The sequence below is a fragment of the Bradysia coprophila genome, chromosome IV (genome assembly GCF_014529535.1).
Source record: "Bradysia coprophila strain Holo2 chromosome IV, BU_Bcop_v1, whole genome shotgun sequence".
Classification (NCBI taxonomy): Eukaryota; Metazoa; Arthropoda; class Insecta; order Diptera; family Sciaridae; genus Bradysia; species Bradysia coprophila.
This window is the reverse complement of record NC_050738.1, coordinates 4549732-4572949: the sequence shown is the minus strand read 5'-3', so window position 1 is coordinate 4572949 and position 23218 is coordinate 4549732. Positions and strand designations below refer to the sequence as shown.

At 35.8% G+C, this 23218-nt stretch overlaps 2 protein-coding genes across 4 annotated transcripts; both read right to left on the bottom strand.

Annotated features, from left to right (window-relative positions):
• Nucleotides 1-2518: 2518 nt before the first annotated feature.
• LOC119085908 (chromobox protein homolog 3-like) lies at nucleotides 2519-5543 on the bottom strand. The gene is made up of 4 exons (XM_037196454.1): nucleotides 5384-5543; nucleotides 5102-5230; nucleotides 4848-5018; nucleotides 2519-2984 (listed from the first exon to the last, which is right to left on the bottom strand). Exons 2-4 carry the CDS (start codon nucleotides 5222-5224, stop codon nucleotides 2616-2618), a joined length of 663 nt encoding a protein of 220 aa, XP_037052349.1. The 5' UTR covers nucleotides 5225-5230; nucleotides 5384-5543; the 3' UTR covers nucleotides 2519-2615.
• Nucleotides 5544-7616: 2073 nt separating this feature from the next.
• Nucleotides 7617-21636, bottom strand: LOC119085907 (sodium- and chloride-dependent GABA transporter ine). Of its 3 annotated transcripts, none has more exons than XM_037196451.1 (14): nucleotides 21146-21636; nucleotides 20831-21080; nucleotides 13059-13195; nucleotides 12944-12994; nucleotides 12171-12305; nucleotides 10780-10909; nucleotides 10638-10705; nucleotides 10543-10567; nucleotides 10349-10481; nucleotides 9927-10290; nucleotides 9746-9858; nucleotides 9342-9683; nucleotides 9103-9279; nucleotides 7617-8188 (listed from the first exon to the last, which is right to left on the bottom strand). In XM_037196451.1, the coding sequence occupies exons 1-14, from the start codon at nucleotides 21456-21458 to the stop codon at nucleotides 7946-7948; spliced, it is 2481 nt and encodes an 826-aa protein (XP_037052346.1). In that variant the 5' UTR covers nucleotides 21459-21636; the 3' UTR covers nucleotides 7617-7945. The 3 variants fall into 3 exon arrangements, with proteins under 3 accessions (XP_037052346.1, XP_037052347.1, XP_037052348.1); XM_037196452.1 differs by lacking the exons at nucleotides 20831-21080; nucleotides 21146-21636 and adding exons at nucleotides 16678-16904; nucleotides 16979-17084 and having other exon boundaries at nucleotides 7909-8188; XM_037196453.1 differs by lacking the exons at nucleotides 20831-21080; nucleotides 21146-21636 and adding an exon at nucleotides 16678-17017 and having other exon boundaries at nucleotides 7909-8188.
• Nucleotides 21637-23218: the final 1582 nt, after the last annotated feature.

Here is a 23218-nt window from a genome sequence, read left to right as displayed (position 1 = left end):
ACTACGATAAACTATGAGACTTTGAAGTGATAAGGTCGGTTTAAAAGAATCGCTTGTCATTTTTTTGTAGCGTTTTATGCAGCAGCGCAGCGCAATTAAAATGATTAAATTTCATCCATTTAGTGTCAGTGGAAGATAGACATTCAAAAATAGCTCCGGTATAAGATTAGTCTCTGAACACTACGCATCTTTTTGGTTCATATTATAAATATGAAATAGCTTTCCCGTTCATCTTCACTGGAGACTCTCTAGTACGCTACAAGTTCAAGTTGGACCAAGAACCATTCCCGCAGCTTCCGCATACATTTTTTCGTTACTGGCGGGCGTATGTATTATACATTCACGTATTAATTTTCAGTAGAAAATTGTTCTATGTATGCCTCTGAAAACACTAAAAAATGAAATGGGTTTTTGCAGTGTTTTACAGTTGTGTGTATCCTACAGTATCCTATTTAGAGTACCACTCATGCTTGAAGTTCGTCGGTCCAACGTTTAGTTATATCTACCGGGAAGCTCAAATATTTTTGTCTTATCGCGAATGTATGATTTGATTTACTGATTTGTTTTCCTCTTTTCCTTTTCTTTTTCTTTTTCTTGTTTTTGAATTTTCTTCAGCTTTTTTTTTATCTTTTTGACGAATATTTTTTCTTCAATTGTTTGAATATGATTCTTGTTTTCATCTTTAATTTCTATTTTTGTCATAAATATCAGTTGGTTTTATACTGTTGATAAATAAATAAATAAATAAATAAATAAATAAACGGCCTCAGTTAAGCTTGAGTGACTTTCAAAAATGTTTAAGAGGCATATTTCGTTTTTGATGATACCTTTTCGTCAGACTCCTTTTTCAAAAATGTACGACCGCAATTCCGACCACGAATGTGTTAGCTTTCAACGGAAAATACATTTGGTTGTAGTCGTTTGACCAGCTCTGAGAAAAGTGAGCAGTTTAACGAAATTGACATAAACTGCTCACGTTTCTCAGAGCCGGTCAAACTGCTACAAGTAAATGTATTTTCTGTTGAAAGCTACCCTATTCATGGTCTGAATTGCGGTCGTACATTTTTCAAAAAGGATTCTGATGGAAAGATATCGTCAAAAGTAAACTAAAATCCAGTATTTAAAAATCGCCCTAATGTATGCGTTTCAGCAAAGCACCGATGCCTCTTAAAATTTGGGTCGTAAGAAAATCTGTGCATTTTACAATCCTCTGAAAATATGTATGCGGGACGACGTATTCTATCAACGCACTTCAAGCAACAGTTCTATTAACGACAGCTGCCAAATAGAGTACTATTTTGTATGAAATTTTATCCCCACTCTTTTTACAGTGTAAAATTTTGTATATAACTGCGACATTCGGTTAGAGTTTCAACATTTTTGAATTTTCATTTCATCTTTCTTTTCTCTCAAGTTAGGATATATTTGGTCAATTTTGGATTTTTTCTCGAGTTTTCTTTAAGTAAATGTAAGATGATGCTAGTAAATCGAACCAATTCCTGTTAAACCAAAATTCGTTTCTTAAACCACCTTTCCTGTTAGTGAATTTTGTCAATCAATTGAAACACATCTGTTCTCTTTCGTCCAAATGGTTGGACCCAGGCCACACATTTAATGTGCAAACAATGAAGCCAGTGAACGCTTCAGTGCTCGTATGCCACCGTGAAGTTTCCGCGACAGTCAATCATTCAGTATTTTATTCAAAGTCAGAATCTTAGACTAATCATACATTAGTCTAAGGTCTCCGCAACAACCGTGGCCAGACCGAAATGATTTGAGGGATTCTTTTGAATTTCGACTGACCGAAATCGGCGCTATTTTTTCCGGGACTTTTAATATATGCCTAGTTAGGCCTTGGTGCCTAGGCCTCAAAACCAGTCTCAGATATTTTTGATCTTCCATACCTGGCTGGTTGTAAGTGGCCAAAAGTCGAAAAATGAGGTTTCGTAGTTCGGAATTCATTTCAGTAAGGTGGCGAGGACACGGGCGTGTATGGGTTCGTTGGAAAGCTGAGGTTAAGTACTCCTGGGGCAAATATTAACTTCATAAAATTTGCTGATAATCGGCCGAAAATATGACTTCTGGAAAATTTCTCAGAATCGATGGAACCTCCGTGAACTTTGATGAGAGCTGTGACCTCACTAATGCAATTATTTGATTAAATTATTACTTATTATGAATGTGGAAGGCCTCAGCTTTACAGCGATACGCATATCGCACAATAGGTGCTTCTGTACTTGTCGCAGTTGTTGTACAAATAATTCGTGAACTGAGATTCAGCTCGCTGCGTTCGGGCTCGGGGAACACTTAGTGGAATTTATGCCGTCACCACAGGTACAATAAAACGACCAAAAACATATTTTTTGAATTGGAATCATCGTGTTTCTCTTTTTTATTTTTACTTATCGGACGAAATACCCTAGACATTGTACTCCGATTTGCAATCCCATTAATGTGTTTGTTTTTATTTCCATGCTTGTTACTTACTTAAACAAACAAACAAACAAACAAAAAATAATTCGTGTGGAAGGAAATTTTTTTTTAAATCAAAATCAAACAAATTTTTCTTTTTTATAAAATTTAAAACGAAAATTAAATCGACCGAAAATCGACATTTATTTTTCATCGTCCGAATGCCACGTAAGTCTTTCCTCATAGAATGCGATTACCAATTGCGGACACTTTACGTTCGCTTCCTTTGCCGGTACCAATTCAGCCTTGTCCACATTTTTCCACTGAATCAAAAACATCAGCTGACCGGTAGAATCTGATGCACCCAGAATTTTCTCCGGCGAGTAGCCCAATTGGAATCCGTTGCCGCTGCTCTTCTTGTCGTCATCGTCGTCCTCGTCACTGTCATCTTTTTTCTTGCTGCTGGCCTTTTTGCTGTTTTTGGCCGTTTTTGAGCTCTTTTCGGATTGGACAGATTCATCGTCGCTATCGTTCTTTCGTTTGGTGGCGGTTTTCTTCTTTTGGGATGAACTCTGTCGAAAGGAAAAAGAGAAATGGATTAGAAAATGGTTCTGACGTGGTTGTGGGAGTTTTTTTGAGTGGTGTTTGAATGTTTCAAAACATTTTGCTTAGAAAGTGTAATGGTCCGGCTGAACCATGTCATTACTGGGCACATAGCCTGAAGAAGTTTTTAATCCATAGAAAACCGATAAATTCAAGTTGCTGAGAACGATAAATGGATTCTTTGCAATGCGAGAAGACATTCTCATTTTGATCTCCATTTCTTGTCATAATTTTTGAGCGAGGAATTATTACACGAAATAAAGAGCCTCGATAAGTAACGGGTTGCTCGTACGGCTTAGGCTGTCTAGATCATTCCTTTCTACCCTCACTATTTCCTATTAATTCAATTGCCAGACATTGCCCAAAAAAAGAAAATTTGTATAAGAATGCACGGCAGTGTAAAGTTAACCAGGCAAGAGCAGTCGATTTGACGAGGGATCTAAATGCATGAAGGCCTTTGATTTTGGTGCAAAACGATTACTAATACAAATGCACGAAAAGAATACTTAAACGATCGTTACGGGATTTAGTCCCCTTATTTGAATGTACTCGCAGCCTCTGCTCGTGCCTGGTTTACTTTACTCTGCCGTGAAGAATGCTATCCTACGAGACCTGTAGTACGAGTAAACAAAATGTTTTGACCTATTGCTTGCTGATTTAACAAAAATCTACCAGGCAAAAGGGAAGTCTTTGACAGATCGTAGTGTAGAAGAGACTAATTTTTAAACATGAATGTACGTACTGGTACGTTCACCTAACGTAATGAGACGAAAAAGCATAGATAACTGTTGTGACCGTCAAGAGGAAAGTATGAACAGTTGAGTTGCATGTCATGGAATCGGAAATTTTCGATAAGGTTTTTTTAGTCGGCATCGCAGGTCATTGCGTTAGCCAAGTCAAAAATTTCCCGGTAACGCGCGACTATAACGAGTGACACCCGTGCCAGACATGCCGAAACGTTATGGTTTCTATTGTTCTCAATAGAAGCGCAACAGGTTAAGACATAAAGCTGACTTTCCGGTTTATACATTTCCCAGTCTTTGTTCGGCGAAGACATGCAAGCGTGGAAATAATGCTCTCTTCCTGGTAACTGAGGCAAAATTTCCCGGTAATCAAAAAAAGTTGCATTGACTTCTCGATCCATACATTTTTCGATGGTTTGTTCGGGGACGGTTTGATTTCCCGGAAACTAAATTTTTGGTTACCAGAAACACCGCATTTTATCCCAAAGACTCGATTTCCCGGAATCCAATTTTTTTGCGAAAAAAAATCTCCCGGTAGCCAGGATTCCGCATCAATTCCCCGCCCGGTCGCGTGATTGTGATTAATAAAATCCGAATTCCGACCTTACAACTGGCTAGCAACAATTGGCTCAGAAAAATTGACAAATTTACCGGTAGAAGCATTGAGGTGATCTGATTATTTACTTAACTATTTGACCATTACCCGCTGTATCTACACCCACGGAAATTCAAATGAAACAATTCGAAGAAGCGACGACGCGAATTAATGTGACAGTTTTCATGCTCGTGTCGTCATTCGATATTTAACAATGTAGACAACAATGTACACGGCAACTTTCCAACCGAGAAACAATTTTGAATTCGTTGTCATTTATCCGAGCAAACACTTTACAAGACTCGGTATCCAAAGCGGAAAAATGACATCGTTCGAAGCGAAAACATTTTTCTTTCTTTGTTTATGAAAGACGAAACCAGCGACATTGGATACAAAATTACCTTTGTGATAACAACAAGCAAAATGGAAACGTTTGCACAAAAATAATTTAAACAAAATTAAAAACTGACGATGCACAACACAACAGTACTTACAGGCTCATCGCCGTCTTTTTTCTTTTTGTCGCCGTCTTTCTCCTTTTCCCTTAAATCATTTTGTCGGTTTTCTTCGAACGCCTTGATCAATTCAGGACAGGTGAGATTGTCCTCCGGTTCCCAGGTGTTATCGTTGTGTGAGAAACCTTTCCACTTCAAGAAATACTCCACCTGAACGAAAAACCGGCATTAAATTTTGCACACAAATTTTTTTTGTATTTGTTGGCGGAAAAGTGCGGTTATGTCTGACTTACCCTTCCATTTTTAACGCGTCGATTCAGAATCTTTTCAACGATATAATCTTCCTTTTCAGACGATTCAGATCCAGAACTTTCGGATTTATCCCTGCGCGATTCCTTTTTGCTCGTTTTAACCATCGTTGCCTGCAATGGACATAGGAGAATCGCAATTGAATTATCAAAGAAAAAAATTATTTCCAAGCAACGCCATTGTATTCTATCGGTTTTACGACAAGCGCATTCACATATTCCACTCTTTATTGCACATTTACACAAAATCTGCAGCAAATAACTTACTTTCTTTATTAAATAATGCTTCAGCGAACCTTTTAAATCCACAGGATTCGTTTTATTTGTTTGAAACGGTGAATTGTTTAGACGAACAAAATTTTGCGCGGAACAATATCAACTTTAGCATCAAGCAATGTCTGCATTTAAATATACATTGATTTGGCCATCGTTGATGTGCAGCGAGACGGACGATACGGACGCCATCTGTGTACAAATTTATGCTGTCAAACAGAGACGGGCGAAATAGATTATGGCGCGGAAATTTAAAATGTTTGATGATTGCGTTTGTTAATCCAAAAATTAAATAGAGGAATTCTTTTGCATTTCGACTGACCAGTCTCAGATATTTTTTATCGTCCATACCTGGCTGGTGGTAAGTGACCAAAAGTTGAAAAATTGAGTTTCGCAGACCGAATTTCATTTCCGTATAGTGGCCAGGACCCAGTATCCTTGGCGAGGATACTGGCGTATATGGGTTTGTTGGAAAGCTAAGGTCGAGTACTCTTGGGGCAAATATTAACTTCAACAAATTCAATTCAATTCAATCCATTTTTATTAATCAAAGAACAAGAAGGAAATGAATCCTTCGACAAATGTCAATACGATTAAGCTTAAGATAACAATATTTACATTTGATATGGGTGACAACACATTAACGACAATACACGTGACTACCAAACAGATAAAAACTGTGTGTTCCACCCCGACAAACTACTACATATTGGTATCGCTGTAAAGCTGACGTCCTCCACATTCATAATAAATAATAATTTAATCAAATAATTAAATTAATGAGGTCACAGCCCTCATCAAAGTTCACCGAGGTTCCATCGGTTCTGAGAAATTTTCTGGAGGTCATATTTTCGGCAGTTTATCATCAAATTTTTTGAAGGTAATATTTGCCCGGGAGTACTCGACCTCAGCTTTCCAACGACCAGTGTCCTCGCCATCTTACGGAAATGAAATCCAGACTACGAAACCCCATTTTTCGACTTTTGGCCACTTACCACCACCCAGTTATGGGCAGGGCCTATTTTTGAAAATTTTCTTTAGAAATTTTTTCTAAAATTTCCAAAACATTGACCAAAATTTCCACAAAATTGCGAACGTCCAAAAACCAGATTTTTTCACCAGTTCGAACGGTTCTGGCAACTGCTGAATCAGCCTTGCGTTTTAACTGACTCTCGATTAATGTAATGAAACTAGGACTTGATATCTCGTCAGCACACTCACACCGTACCTGGTTTATACTTTGATTGATTGTCGGTCTAATTCAACTTATTTTTATTTTTCATACATACACTCAAAAGGTCATGTGTTTTGTTGACGCTTCGACTGATGACAGTTTGGGGGAGAAAATGTCTATTTTCTTTTCTCTTGTTTTTACTATGGAGAAAATAAACATTTTGTCTCCCGAACTGTCACCTTTGTTTTTTGTTTTGAAAATCGGCGTAACAAATAGATTCAGGTAACAGATCAAAACCCATCGATGACAGGTGGCGACTCGCTTGATGAACCATTAATGTGAGAACAAAGTCCTTACTCTACCTCGCACACATGAAAAAAATTGTGTTTATCTCTGGAAGAAAATAGGAAATGAAAGACGAGTGAGAGCTGCGAATCGCTCAGGTTGGAATTTCCTATTTTCTTCCCTTGGTAAACAAACAACTATTGAGTTTGAAGGGAATTGATACGAAATCTATTACGTCGTTCAACTGTAATCGCACCTCACCGTTTTAATAATGCTCACGCCTTTGTTATTTAGCTATTTACGGATCTGTTGTGGATGGTAGATATTCGGTAATTTCGTGAGTTGTAGCCAGAACGAAGTGAAAGTGTCTACACCGTCAACAACAGATACGCATACAACTTTTCATGCTGAGGGCACGTGAAAAATTCCAAGGCCCAAGGCCGAGGGGGCAAACCATTCTTTTTTTATTGACGTGATTAACATGATGACGAATCAGTGATGAAATGCTGAACCGGGCGAATCGTCGCAAAACTATAATTAATCGTATAATATGGTGGTTAATTATGATAAATCACTGATTAACCGTGCGTATTCACAAAAATCATGTTGCTGATTAACAGATTAACTGATTAACCATGTTAATCACAAAAGAGTGGTTTTGCCCTCGCCCAAGGCATGAAAAAAGAGTTTCTCTCAGTCATAATGACGAGAATCTTTTCGATCAGCTGCATGACGTTGATAAAATATGAAAAATCGACTAACGTCCTCTTTCTCGTTTACAATCGATTTATTGAGCTCACATTTCGGATGATTTTTTTTTACAATTCTTTTGTCTTCTTCTTCAGAACAATAAATTAATTGGGCTTCAGAGATTTATATCGCTCGACTCAAAAATTTTCTTATTTTTTCACAACCTTAATCAACACACCTGCTCGCAAATAGAAAATGGTAATTAACTCACGCGCAGCCTCTTTTCCTTTCTGTAATAACTTATACTAAAAAAACCTAGTCACACACTCTTCCATTGCAGAACAGCATATATTTTGGGAAATTGATTGAAGTGGAAGAGTGCCAGAGGATTTAGTTCCATATTAAATTTACTGGTCTTGAGTTTCATTGTTTCGGTTATTTTGATTACCATCGGCAGTAACGTGATTTGCGGTGGTATTCGCTCGGTTGCCTGGCGGTGGTGGTTGCAGGACGATATTCTGTGGCCGAACAATTGGCATAATCGGTGCCATTTCTTGAACACTTTGGTCTTCGGGGAAATCATGCTCGCAATGATGTTCGCCGCAAATCTTACATTCGTATATGTTGGGCTGCGTTGTGTTTTTTAGTTTCTGAAATTACGGAAATGACATTTATCGTACAAAAAATTGGATGAAAAGTAGTTTTTTCACAACACAGACGAGAAAATAGTCATTTTCCCACCTCACCTAAAACTTCGGGGTCTTTGTTGTAAAAAATGTACCAGCGTTACAATAGTACCACTCTCTTAGTTCCACTTTTTTCGTAAAAGGAAAAGTGGAACTATCTTCACGCCGCATATATGCAGCGTTACAATAGTTTCACTTTTTTAGTTCCACTTTCCTTATACAAGTGGAACTGTTGTAACGTTGCATATATGCAGCGTTACAACAGTTCCACTTTTTCCCTTTTACGGAAAAAAGTGGAACTAAAAGAGTGGTACTATTGTAACGCTGGAAAAAATGTTGTGTTGACCTCGGGAAAAAAGTTGAAAATTTCATATTCTTGTGTGACTCGCTACGCTCACCTCAGGCTACAAACAACACTATCGAAACTAAATTTTCAACTTTTCCTCCTCGGTGAACAAATAACTATTGCAAAGTCTGTAAATAATTTTGGAGTGAAACGAAATGAAGACTTGTGGCCACAAAGATTCTTTGTTATCTCGGGGAGAAAGAAGAAGCCAAAATTTCAGTAGTTCAAAAATACCACTTAGATAACTGAGGGTGAACAGCTATCAAAACTCGAATTTTTTCATGCAGTCATGTCATGTAATCTGTTTCTATGACTGACAAATTCAATTCCAATATTTGAATTTCTTTAAACCTTCAGCGGATAAAAATAGAAAATCCAGCCAAAAAGACAGTTTCTAATAAAGATTAGCGTAGCTTTGTTTGTCAAATCCACCATAGTTTTGGTTGACTTATCAATGCTGAGCACATTGATAAAATGGAATCATGTGCACTCCAATGCACTGCTCTGCTATATATTCGATTTATTGACTTACCTCTAAAAATGTGTCACCTTCGGCTCGAATAATATTTACTAAAGCGTATGTGGGTATACACACTAATGACGCAGCTGTTAGCGACCATCCAAGCCCGTGAGCCCATCCCGGATATGTATATTTTCCGTTGTGGAATGTCGGAGGTTTGTAATTGATCAAACTGAAAATCCATAAGCTCTGCAAAGACAATGGGTTCGTGAAAGTTCTTAGGCTCCAAAAAAAAAAGAGAAAAAATTTACAATCAACAAAAGCGGTCCAACAACGAGCCAACACGATCGGAAGTAGTATGACGGTCCCTTTCCCGTCATTTGTTTGATATTTTTCGATAATCGGCGAACACCATAGAACCAAGTGATTGCTATCATCTGGAAGAATGCCAAGAACATGATGGATATCGATGCTGCGTAATGGTCGATCAGTTGGAAGAAATATATTCCGCCCTGTATCAGATTTGGCAGTCCAAAGAAGAATGACACGACACAAACCATCAGTACAAGCAGTTCGTGATAGACGAGTTTGTTTTTAATCCAGTTCGGGAAGCCGTCCTGAATGGATGTAACAACCACTTCGACGATTGCAAACTGTAAATTAGTCACAATTTTATGGGTCGTCTCAAGATGTAACGTGCGCCGAAATTCATTACTTGACTGTTTAATCCGAGACACAGTAGCATGAAGAAGAACAGCGCGGCCCAAAACTGTCCAATAGGCATTTTTGCCATGGCTTGGGGATAAACGACAAATATAAGTCCAGGGCCTAGAATAACCATCAATTTGTAACGTTAGTCATCAGACGTGTGCTATGAACCAATTTATTAAACGAACCATCACTGATCACATCTTCCACTGATGTATTCTGCTCCAATGCAATATTGCCAAGCGTAGCGAATGCAAATATTCCAACCAATAAGCTGGTAATGGCATTGACAAAAGAAACGGCCAATGTGTCGTGAAGGAAGTTGTTATTGTACTTATTGTAGGAAGCAAACGAGATCATCGATCCGAATGCTATGCCCATAGAGTTAAAGTTCTGAGCCGCTGCGTTAATCCACACATTAGCGTTGCCCAAAAGTTCCCATTTCGGTTGGAAAAAATATCGCAGGCCAAGTTCTGCCCCGTCAAGGGTGAGTGCTCGTCCGAGGAAGATGATAATCAGAACGAAGGGTAGTGTTGCCGTTACATATCGTACCTTTTTTAAAAGCCATTGTATAAGATAATAAGATTGACGAGGATGGAATTCAGTGTACCTTTGCTGAAGATTTTATCGATTTCCATATTGCAAAATAGACCAGAATCCACGCACATACCAAACAAGCAACCAATTCCCATCTCATACCACCGGGATGTTCAATACCGCTGCTAATTTGTAAGACTTTGTTTCTATGAAAGAGAAAAATCATCAAGAAAATCGACATCGGAATGGACAATCTATTTCCCTTACTCGAAAAACTCTTCGGACGGAGTGCCTGTAAAAGTAAATTTTGAGTAGAGACACACAGCGCAAAAGTGGATTTTTTTGCTCTATAAATTACTTACGGGAATTTAGTGGTCTCGTCATATTTGCTGCTAAACGTTCGGGTATCCAACAGTCAGGACTTGTCCATCTGTTCATTTGAAGAAGAAGTAACGGGGTTATTGGAACATTTTTTCGGTCAAACGTAGGGACAATTTTCATTACCGTGGAGTACAATCCACCCATGGCATTTCGGGTTTGAATGATGTGAAGAAGTAATAAATAGAATACGCTATGATAACACTGTAGTACGTCGACATTAAGAATGATACAACCACACTGGCCAACCCAGCACCTAAATAGAGCCATTGAAATTTGTAAAAAAATAAGCTAACTTCAGCAGGAAGAGTGTGAGTCATAGGAATAGAGGATACATCAGTTTATAATATTCTTTCAGTAAGTGCACTAAATTGTATTGGAAAATGTCACCGATCTTGACTGAATTAATAACCAAATATTACGCCTTCCGTAACAGGTGTACCTTCAATACAGTATAGGTATAATGAAGTACCTATCACGCAATCATCGAATAAAAAATCACCGCACCGAATGTAGAAAAGTTAAATGAAATTGAAATTAATATAAATTTATTGCTGTCGGATGTCGGTACTCATCAAAATGTTGTCCGTTAATTTAATTGTCAAGGTCGTTGATTACCACACACTGTAACTGCTTTAAAAGCATTATGTGATAATAAATGCAGCCTGGTGTGTATGTCATAAATGTTAGTGGAGAGATAAATATAGAAATTTTCTCAATGCACTTGAATTTAAAACGTTCATTTATCGTCGTTCCTTTATCGTCGTTCATTTGACGTTCGCTTTTTTGTCTGCAAAAGCTTCATTCAACAAAGATGATTAGCAAACTTTACCGTTCAATTGAGGAACAGATAAAAATTAATCGAACTTAAACAGATCCAATTAGTAGCATATTTTGCGTAATCAGCACAATTGGATCGTATTAGATTTGATGCTCGTTCTCATTACAATTTACAGTCGAACCGAGCGGTTTTTTATGTAAAAAAAAGGTTATGCGTGCAGGTAATGCTCTGCAATTTAGAATTGCAACACATTTTTCTGTCAACGAAATGTATAACATTATATAGATGAGTGAAAGCACTTTTAGCAAACAATCTCCTTTAGTGATGTTATTACACGTTTCCGAGGCTAATTTGTGAAAAAGACAATCATTACCTGCAGGCGGCAACTATCGGAAACACTCTAGTGCCTGTTTTATGAAATTGTCTTAGTTTTCTATACTTTTCGTCTATTTTCTAGGAGGCGGTTACATGAACCAAACATCTTTTCATTCTTGGGACATGAAAATGAGAAAATCGAGTTTTGGGCGCTGTTTCTACGAAGGTTTTTTATCATCATTGATATATTTATAGTCGACCCTAGAAACAGTACAGCTATCGAATCTGTTACTTCGTTTGATTTAAGCATTTTCATGCAAAATCTTTTACTTCATTTTTTTCAACAAAAATGTTTTTATATAAGACGACGTCAAGAATGCATAGCAGTCTCAAAACGTTTTAAGTTGTCATTTAAACTTACCTTTAAACAGTGGACATAATTGTCCTATCGCTCCAATCGGACCTCTTCCGGTATATTGACCAACCGCTAGTTCCATAAATAACATTGGAATCCCACATACCACCAATATGATAAAATAAGGTACTAAAAACACTCCTGCAACGAAACAGATTCGTTAACGAAAGTGAAAATGATTGCAATTGGTCAAATCATCAAAAATGTGAGAATGGAGAAAATTGACACCGTACCACTGAAATTTGAATAACAAAAAGAGCGGCAATAAGTAATTTTCGTATTGTTGCACACATAATGGTATATATAATACCCAAGTCTAAGATCGTGTACACGAGTATTTATATGGCACACATTATGGAGATTTATGAAATCTTCTGATAGTTTCGTAACTCATGTATTGTTGAGCGGATATTAATACAGGCTTATATTTAGGCTATGACGTACAACTAATGTCGAAATCAAGACATTTTTTGAGATCGTTTAGAATATTTAGGTGGACAAAATGCGCGATGATGACAAATGATGCGATGTGTGGGAAATTTAATTGACGAGAAAAAAAAATATTTTCGATGACATCTTTGAATTGGAACTAGAAAAATGGTTATGTCCGCCGCACATTACTTATATTTCGATTAAACTAATTAGTTTGATAAGTCCACAAACGGTTGCGCGCTCTAGAATAATGCATCATTTAGACTGGTTATGTGTGTGCTTAATTAACGCATGCAGTGACGTAGACTAACAAAAAATTGTACAAAAAATTGATTCTCAACATTTACCTCCGCCCGATTTGTAGCAAAGGTATGGAAAGCGCCAAACGTTGCCCAAACCTAAATAGAAAATGGCGCTCAATGTCGGCACTGATGGTGTGTTCAAAATCAAGAATGAAATTACCCACAGAGTAGCCAATACACGCCAGCACGAATTGCATTTTATTGGCCCAATATTGGCGTCTTGGCTTCAGATGTGCTGTATCAGAGTCCTCAGACAAGCCACCGTAACTCTCGTCATCGTCATCATGGTCAACAGGTCTGTAAGTTTAAAGAAACCATTTATTCAATTACTTGTTTGATGAGGATGTGATTGAAAAATGAATCGCATTGGTAAGATTTGAACGTCGGAGTGTTCAAGCTGTCTTAGAAAGTCACATACAACATCAATAACTACTTATGTAAAGCTGTTGCTACTTTCAATTGAGTGTGTAAATTGCAATCACCAAATCATTTAACATTCTGAGACTATTCTAGTGATTCGTCGCGAAGTATTACTATCCCTTCAAAGTTGACAAGGAATATCACCACTACAAATACCGTGTTTGTTAATTTTTTTACTAAATGAATTTTCTAAACTGACAAATCTTTTACTTCAATAGTTTTAACATGAGTTAGAACTATCCGCTTATTTTTGCCCTTTTCTGATGTGAAATGTTCACTCGAAGTTATTGTAAATTGAGTAAACATTTCAAGAATATTTCTAATGAATCTATCGGTTTTAATTCAATTATATTAGGTCCAGCTCATCGATAGTCCATTTTACGCTTCGTCATTTCACTAGAACCCTACTTCATTAAATATGTGCTCACCAGTCACATGGTGTATAAGTACACTGGTTTATTGGTATTATTACAACAATTTAAAACATTTATTGATCAATCCATTCGACTTAGTCAATAAATTTTCGAATATTTGATTTTTACTGCCATAGAGAACGTAATCTATCAATAGAAAGACATAACCAACTACAAATATTTAATTTTCGAATATAATTGATTTTTTGCTGGCTATTTATCGATCCAGACAGAGTGTGCGATCGATGCTACATATTTACATTGAAACACACGTAACTGATCGATCTCGAAAACGGTCATCTGAGATGGAAAGATGGTAACCAAATGAAAATGTTTGCGAATTCATTTCGCTGCATGCTAATGACAACACTAATAAATTGTTACAGATATTTACGTAATATGAACGACTTGGTTGAATCAAAACCATTGAAGCTATTAGCGCTATATATTTAGCTTTGGCTGAATTTGTACAGAACATAATCATCATATTCAGAATATTGAAGCCATAAACATGTTTTCTTTTTCGTTGGCAAACATAAAAAGTATGTAGCGAGTTTAAAAAAACAAAATTAAGTTTAGTTCACGAAATTTACTTTTTTTTAGTTAAAATTGCGAACTTTTAGATTGTTGACAATCGCGTCGAGGCTAATTGAGATATAATTCGTGTTTATTTATCCGGTTTAAATAACCGGCAAATAGATCTTGCGGTGTATTACAGTCCAAGAAGTTCGATAACAATATTGATGATAAGTTGGTCGTGTGAGGTTGAGGGAATAGGAGACTTAAATCTGGTAAAATAAATCACATTGGAAAACCGTTTGAATTTTCAAATTATTGGAATTTGAATGAAAAATCCAATGAATGTAAGAATAAACTTTGGAGCCGAAAAACACCGTGGGGCTGAGTTCGACGAGGTCGTAAATATTAAAGTTTTTTGCTAAAATTGGGTGGCGATTATTTTTTTCACCACTCTAATTACCGGATAAATTACTTCGATCTAGCAAGGATTTTTTGCTAAAAAGTCATTTAAAGGAATGACCAAAGTAGATTTTACTTAGTCTTGATTTCCACTTACGAAAAAACACTTCGTTTTCTCTCCGTTTATTCTTTAAACAATATAAAAGTGCCGTGGCTTACTAAACTGAGGCAAAACGAAATGGTAAGTGGAAATCAAGCCTTAGTATTGTTATCTGCTACTCTAATATGTGTTGAAAACAGTTAGCACTTTCCCTCCGTCGGGAGGACTTTTCTCATTCGAATTATCACTTTGTTTATGTTTTCGAAAATTCTATATCGAATTGATATTTTCGTTTCGTGGAGAAAAACGGCAAAACACGCATGAAAAACGTTGTTTTCACCTCTAAGAGAAATAGGAAATTCAAACTCGCTCTTATTGGAATTTCCTATTTTCTCAACAAATAATAATTTTTTTGTTTTTTGCTCAAGATAATCAATATTTGGAATTGGCATTGGCATTGGCATTGGAACTTTGGAGAAAAGAAACCGTTTGTGAAATGAACTAAAACATCGAAGCGTCATTAATCTAAATTAATCTGAATTATCTAAGAACCTAATATTTTGCCGTGTTCCCCTCTGAACATAAGTATTTGCTTGTATTGCATCCTTGTATATGTAAAAAACATTTATTTAAAATGAATAATTTAGACGATATGTTCAATAATCTACTATTATGTCAGTGTTGAACACTGAGTGTTCATTAGAGTAAATTTTCATACAGTTTGTTCGGTCCCTTAGTTGACTTCCGAGAAAGGAATTGGTCCTCCTTGGATTTACTTTGTCTTGACAAAGGCCAAAAGACATGGATCTTGTTGGCGTTTTCACCACTTGCCAGCAAAATTTCTTTAGCTGAAAATGGTGCTTGTGCTGTTGTAGTTTTCATGAAACAACCGTATTCAGATATAAGAACGAGGATGGCGGTTTCGCAGTTGTCAGGGTTAACTAGTTTGTCGTCCCATTATATTGAATTTCATTCATATAATTGATCTTTAAATCCAGTACTTCATTATAACACATTATTATTCGGACCATCACTTATTTTAGTCGTTACAATAACTGATCACGATGAGCTTGAAAATATCCATTTCTCATGCGTCGGGTTCACGAAAAGTTTCTATTGATTTTATTAGGGGGCAAATTACACTTGTCGAAACATATATCGGTCATCTTCGTTAGAAAGGTGAGACTATAGACAAAAAAGTTGAAACGGTACTCACTACTCAAAGTACAACATGGTTCACAAATTTCACCAGATTTTTTATTTCAATTTTATGTGATTCTTAATTAAAAAGCGTTCCTCAACTAAAATCAATAAAACTTTTCGTGAGCATGACGCATAAGGTATGGACATTTTCAAGCTCACCGTGTGATAATCAGCCACCATTGAAATTAAATTCTTGTTTGTGCTTTTGGAGTTAATTTAATTAGGGCTGGAAACAGACGAACAAAACAGCTCTATGTTTTTGATCTAAAACAAAGATATCAGCAACATAAGAAGCCGACATTAATTCGTATATGTCGCAAATGGATGAAAAGTAAGTTTTCAGTTACCAAAAACTGAAATTAAAAGCAAGACTGGACTGACGCATTTTCATGGAATTTATATCCGAACTCTATATTTAGCACGCCGTATATTACCATTGTTGTATATAACCAAACTGTCTTATAAAAACCTGCCACCAAATGACACGTTATTATAATAATAAATTGAAAAGCAAACAAAAAATCTATTTTGAGCTAAATCCAATTAAATTTCTTCGCATGAGATTCAGTTCCACTAATGAGTAAAATTAAAAAATAAATTTACTGCAAGTCGATACACGAATCACATGTTTGAATTTTTGTGTCTTCGTTATATAACACTGCTAGGAAAGTATTTGCATAAAAATTGACACAATTTACTTGGTGAGATGGAACAATGAAACTTACGTTTTGGACACTTTGTAAAACTGAAATGTTGTCATGTTTCTATAGTAATCGCTCGTTGTAATTGGCCGGTTGGGTTGACTGGCATTCGGTGGCATTGTGCCCTCCGACTCTGCGATTGAAGAGTAACGCATTGGACAAAATCAACTTTCGCTTCAATTTTCACCCTAAATTCACCAAATTTAAGTGTTGAATGGAATCAAGTTGTTCAGGTCCATTAATACTATAAACTGAAACGCGATAATGATAAGCTCCAGTTATGCAAATTATTCCGCTGTTTTTTTGTCGCTCTCTATTTATTTACCAGTTGAGATCCTAACCTTCTAAAGCCTGCACGAGAACTGATTCATGGAATGAAATAAATATTTCTAGTTTTCTGCGATAATTTTGATTTATATCCATCATGGCTGTATCTTACACGTTAATGATACTAAAATATATATCAAGTTAAGTTTACATTTTTCTGTTAATTGTGATAAGTAATTTGGTAAATAGTCTACAAGATGTTTTCTTGGTCGCGATCTTATTATATAAATTTTAAGTCAAGCGAATTGTTGATGATTATATATATAATATTGGGAGCATGCGTATTGATTTCGTCATTACTAAAGGAGGTATGTCTTACAAACAATATGAAGAAATAGAAAAATTAGGAAAATTATTTCTTTTTTCATACTGGCGCCAATAATAATCATAGCCAGTAGAGTTTGCATAAGCATTTAGAATTAGGAACGTTAAAAGTGGACTATCTTCCTAGATTACTAAATACAGAGAAATCTCCTATAAAAAATGACTATAAGCTCAGGCCTCAGGACGATACAAACATTTGTGGTATTTAGATTTTATCGTCAATCACAACCCACCTCAAGCATTAACCTGTCACAGACGGCAAGCATATTAACAGTTTTACTATTCAAACTACTACTTCATTTGATCGAAGATTTTAAGAGATCGATTTCAGAAAACTTTTACTTAATTTGTTTTGAACATGCTTTTGCTATATAAGACCTCATCAGTTAGAGCTTGTCGTTGTCGATAACAGATGACAGCTGTCTGTAACAGTTTAACTCTGTTGCCTGCAGAACAGCAAACAAGAACAAAGCAATACGTTAAATTCCACAACCTTTCCACTTCTTCAAGGCAAAAACTTTAAAACTTTGAATGAACAACACCGCTTAACATAGAATATGAAGATTCATTTACTTTTCACTAGAGGTACCGTCTCAATTCAATATATTATTTAAGCATATCATTAATTTATCGAATCTACTACTTCTTTTGATCTTAGAAGTAGAAAATTCATTAATATCATCGAATAAAACATAATCTCAGGACTACAGAACAGTAAACAGTTTTTTATTCGGTCCTATATCAGCTGGGGGATGAGTGTAAAAAAGGATATGCAATGCTTTTTCTAACCACTCTCTTCAAGACTTTGGCTTTGTTGCAGCGACATCTCCCAGTGAATCTCTATCGGTAGAGTTGACATAGAATAGAGGAAAGAGTATTGATGCCGTAATCACTCTCCAGATGAAGTGGTTTTTTGCGGAAAGTTTCAGCTGATTTGTACCTTCGAAAATTCAGGAAACATGCAAACCTAGACCATGGGAAGTTGGAGGAGACATGAATTAACAATTAATATTTCAATACAATTAGATGCTGATTGTAGCATAATTGTAATATTAATCAAAAAAAGAAGAAGGTTGCCTCCAATTACTATGCAGTTCGTTATGCTGTGTTTCCCATATTTCGAAATGTTCAATAAAATGTGTGGATATGATTTATGGATGTAATATTATGTGTTGACACATGAAATTTATTTGTTAATTCTTTAACGATATTTCCATTCAACATTAATTAGCACATTTTAGATGATTTAATTCGTTTGTTTGCTTTTTGAACCTCATTTTTTATGGCTTAATTAGACGTTTTATTTATGGAATGTTTTTTTTATGGAAAATTATTCACTGGCGGGGATCTATACAATTATCGGATGACACTCGTGCGGTCAATACATTTTATTTACGTGAAACGGAAATAAGCAGAAAACAAACGATGAAAGAAAACAATCAAAATGTTAACAAGGTATAATCGAATCTATTGTCTATCAACAAGTATCTTTGAACATGTGACTTCAATTTTTAATCTTCGATTACATAAATCTATAAATTTCGAAGATGTATTTTTCACGGATCAGTGAGCACTGTGGGAAAATCAGATGCATGTGAACAGTAGCGGTTTATTAATCAGAAATTAAATAAAGAAAAGATCGAATTAAATATTCAGTTTCGAATTGGCACAGCAACAAGTAACGATCAAAAAGAACAACAACTTTCTGCGGATAAGGTATAATGTTAACGCTATGCTTCAGCTGACGCTCTTACATAACTTCAAAAGGACTTTTGATCTGACATTATGTGGCGTTCCAAAAAAATATCGCTCTCGCGACCATAATCATTTTTCAGTCAGATGCATTTACATTTGACATAGATCGTCTACATTAGTGGATTATTGGCGGATAATTCAGATAACAGTGTGACATGTAATATTACTATTGGGAAAAAAGCCAAAAACGATGGAGAAAGTGAAGATATCACCTTAAAAATGTAAACATGAGATGAAATTTACTTTTCTACAGACGACAAGAGTATCACGACAGTAAATAATTCAATTATCGAAGTATTTTCAACCGGTTAAATCAATAGTAGAAGTGTGAAGACCAAGCCGAAAGCAGTGGCTTAATGGTACATGATCAATGAAAAAAACAATGTCCACGTCCTGTTTGCGAAGTCCATGAAACTGAAAACTACTGCAAATGTCATCAGATAATTATAATAATTAATCATTACCTTGAGATTTTGTTAACACAATCTACTACTTCACTTGTTTAAACATATGCTTTTGTATATTTGTGGGCTAATATGTCAATAACAAATTGCCTGAGAGTCTGAAAAATGTTATAGAAGATTGAGGAGAGTCCACATTTTATTGGTGGAGTTCGAAAGACAGGAAGAATATTAGATTGAATTAGTCTATGTTCGATACAAACTAGGGGTTGACTCGAGGAATATTTCTAACGGGTTATCAACGCATAGTTTGATGCTTCATGGAATGAAGATGTATAATGAAGTACCTCTGAACATTAGGAGTAAAGATGATTCGGAACTGTGTCAGAATTATTGTAGAGCTTTCGTCCAACTAAAGTATTCTTATGAATAGTGAAGGATTGTAAAAATGAGAATTTAAGTAGTTGTTTTTGACTAATAATTCGAAGAAAACTTAAAATTAGAAAAACTTAAAACTGTAATTAATCCGAGATACAAAAAGAAAAACTCCAACGCTACATTTTCATCGGTTAAGAAATAGCATATCTCAGTCTCACTATCGAATCTCAATAAAAATATTCAAATTACAGAATTTACAACAAATTTCTATCGTTTACCACACGATTAATGTCTCATAAATCGATAAAACATTCATGTTTGTGGACAAAAAAAGCATCCAATTAACTGCCCGTGTAAATCAGGAAAATTAATCCATTTTCTTGTTTCTCTACCGTCTAATTATCCGAGCTAGCTAAATATGCAAAAGGTTTTATTATGCAATTTGTTGCTATTAATGAACCTCCTCTGCATTATAAACATTTTTTCACAAATTTACATATAGAACCAATAAAACATCCCGGCCAGTGAATGCTGTTTAGCGAATTGCTCATTTGCAATATACAATTCATATGTACGCTCATATATGTATGTATGATAATTTCCTCAATTGAAAATACGGTCATGCTTTGTGTATGTGGAGTGAGAGAAAAAAAACATCAGCTTTGAAAATTATGAATGGAATTGACAACTGCCACGGTAAATTTAAAATTATATTTTTGCATCCGTTCTCAGAAAAATTTACTTTCTTAGATCTGGCAACACAATGGCTTTTAATGAAGAATAGCTGTTGCAATGATGTAGCTTTTTTCAAGGAGCTTTAAATTTGGATGCTCTCTCATACAATACACACAAAATATTAATGCAATGACGAACAAAGACGTTTGAATTTGATCAGTAAAATTAAGTAGCTCGTGTGTCGTACTGACCCAAATCATATCGTTCTTTGTGGAATATAATTTTGGAAGTTGGAGGCATCTTCACAAGAAACTCACCTTTGATTCACAATACTCAGCAGTTCCGTAGGCGAATTAGGCACCCTACGAATCACCATTTTCCTCCCGTCAGTCGAGCCCATTCCAATCGATGCTAATGACCGCACCGACATACCATCCGAAAACATTCGCCCAGATCCTGCATCACTAAACACATATGAACCGGTTCTGGATAGGAATGGTTGTGTAGCATGTGCTACCATTGGACTAGATGTTGCATTGCCTTGTTGATGCATCGCTGAAGCTGCTCCTACATATCCCAATTATAACATAGAAAATTGTACATCCAGAATGAGGCGCGACGAGAACACAAACCTGAACGTAATGACCTCGTGCTGTGATGGTGTTTCGGACGTGAAGTAATTGGTGATAGTACTGGACTAGTAGATGAGCTGGGACTCGTTGACGGTCCTTCGGACGAACTGTTATTACCTTTATGGCCTCCATTTGTATGTGAGGATTGCTGAGAGGTTGGCGTTATGACAGGTCTCTGGTTCGTTGGTAATAGTTTCGTTTGGTCATTGGTCGATTTATTACTTCGAAAGCTATTCGCATTGCTTATTGCGTTAAAATGTAACTCGGATATTGGTTTCCCTTTCGATGTTGACGGTTCGGGTGGCTGATCCATTACGTTTTATGTGGTTTTTAGTGTTTTCTTTTTGTTGTCTGGCAATTTTTCGTTTGTATTTTCACTGTATTTAACACTTTTTATTTACCCGTCCCGTCATCTTTTGTTGTAATAGTAAAGTCTTTTCGGCTAGTCGATTCATTGTGTTTCCAGTAATGATGTTTTTCATCAAGCCACTCTTAAATATGGGTCAGTTACTTAAGCATTATAGAAACATTTTCGCGAACATTTGAATTTGTGCTTCCCTTTCTATCCGATTAAAAAAAAATATTTTGCGGAAACAAGCTAATTCTATTATCTGTAGACTGACTGTGGAGAAGACAAACCACGTACGTACAAACTGATAATATGTTCAGCTGTTTCCTCCCATATTTCTAGTTTGTTTAGGTCAGTTCAATAAATAAATGTTTACCAACATGTTTTTCTATGTCACTGTATTTAAGGTGGGATTGACAAAGTCTTATCTAACACATTCGCTCGTTCCAAGGAAATGTGAGTAATAAAGCAATTGATTTTTTTTTTCATTTACTTAGTTAACTGAAAGAAAAGATAACAGAGATACGATACCGTCAAAATGCTGAATTACCTGAGGAAATTGTAATACATTTACAATCCAGTCTTACTACCGAAAAGTTATGAAGCAGAACATAAATTTTAGCGACTTTCGTGATGTTGTAATCAGTAGATAGAACTAGTAACAGATGCGCGTATAGGGGATTTCGAGTATATGTTACACGAATAAATAATACTGCAAAATGGACACTGAAGTCTATCAACGTAACCTGCCGTTTTTTTAAAGATTTTTTTTTATATTGAGCCTGGACAAATAAACAGAACGGATTCTTGTGTGATCATCGACATCGTCCTTGTCTCGGATCGACAAATTTCACACGAATAGTTCCAGTTTGTTCACTAATCGCTATACTACTGATGTGTACTAATAAGAAGCTAAAAAGGTGTGTGTAAGTTCTGAATGTGTATCTATCACCTGAGTACACAAAAGCTAGTTGAATTGAACCTTTCTTGCAATTATACTTATGTAAATCAATCCTCAAACTGCTATAATTTACAGTATAATGTTGGCAGAAGAGAAAAACACAAATTTCGGGCTTTGCATTAAACTCAATGTGAAAGGTGATTGTGATTATTACTGGTACTGTCAGGAAAAAACCATGTCCTCCAGACAGATTTTTTTTAAGTCCATATTTAATTGATTGTGTTGATCTTTTCGCCTTTTCCAATCAACAAAATTATTCAAAAAGTAACCGAAATTAGTTGCGCTTTTGGCGTTTTTCTAAAATTGAGTGACATGCCATGATAAGACAACCAAAATTTATAAAACATTTTAGCAGTAGAAACTTCAGAAATGTTAAGAAAGCTAAATCAAAATCGGTAGAAACATTACATCTGTTATCACCAACGACAACCGAAACAGTCAATTATTCTGGTTAGTGTTAGCTGGTATAATGTTTGATAAAACTAAAAGAGTAGCAGATTTCGTATGTTGAAAATATTTCATCAAAAGAAGTAAAAGATTTACTTAAGACATGCGACTTCAGTTCCACCTGACTAAAAATTCGATAATTTCCATAGAACACATAATCTTTTACTTCATCAGTTGTGGTATGCATTTTGTTCTATAAACCTTGATAACTGAGATCATCACTTAATTACATCGTTGATGTCGATAATAGATGACGCAGCGATACGTAAAGAGTTGAGTAGTTTATCGAAAACGTTTTTACAGTTTCTCAATTTTA

Excerpts from the sequence above, each read along its gene's own strand:
- LOC119085908 (XM_037196454.1), bottom strand. The coding sequence starts at position 5,224 with ATGGTTAAAACGAGCAAAAAGGAATCGCGCAGGGATAAATCCGAAAGT. Across the intron at positions 5,019-5,101 it reads GACGCGTTAAAAATGGAAGG|GTGGAGTATTTCTTGAAGTG; the intron begins GTAAGTCAGACA and ends TTTTTCGTTCAG. Across the intron at positions 2,985-4,847 it reads AAAAAGACGGCGATGAGCCT|AGTTCATCCCAAAAGAAGAA; the intron begins GTAAGTACTGTT and ends TCCTTTCGACAG.
- LOC119085907 (XM_037196451.1), bottom strand. The coding sequence starts at position 21,458 with ATGGATCAGCCACCCGAACCGTCAACATCGAAAGGGAAACCAATATCC. Across the intron at positions 10,910-12,170 it reads ATTATGTCCACTGTTTAAAG|GTGCTGGGTTGGCCAGTGTG; the intron begins GTAAGTTTAAAT and ends GGCTCTATTTAG. Across the intron at positions 9,280-9,341 it reads TTGGACCGCTTTTGTTGATT|AGCTTATGGATTTTCAGTTT; the intron begins GTAAATTTTTTC and ends TTGTCTTTGCAG.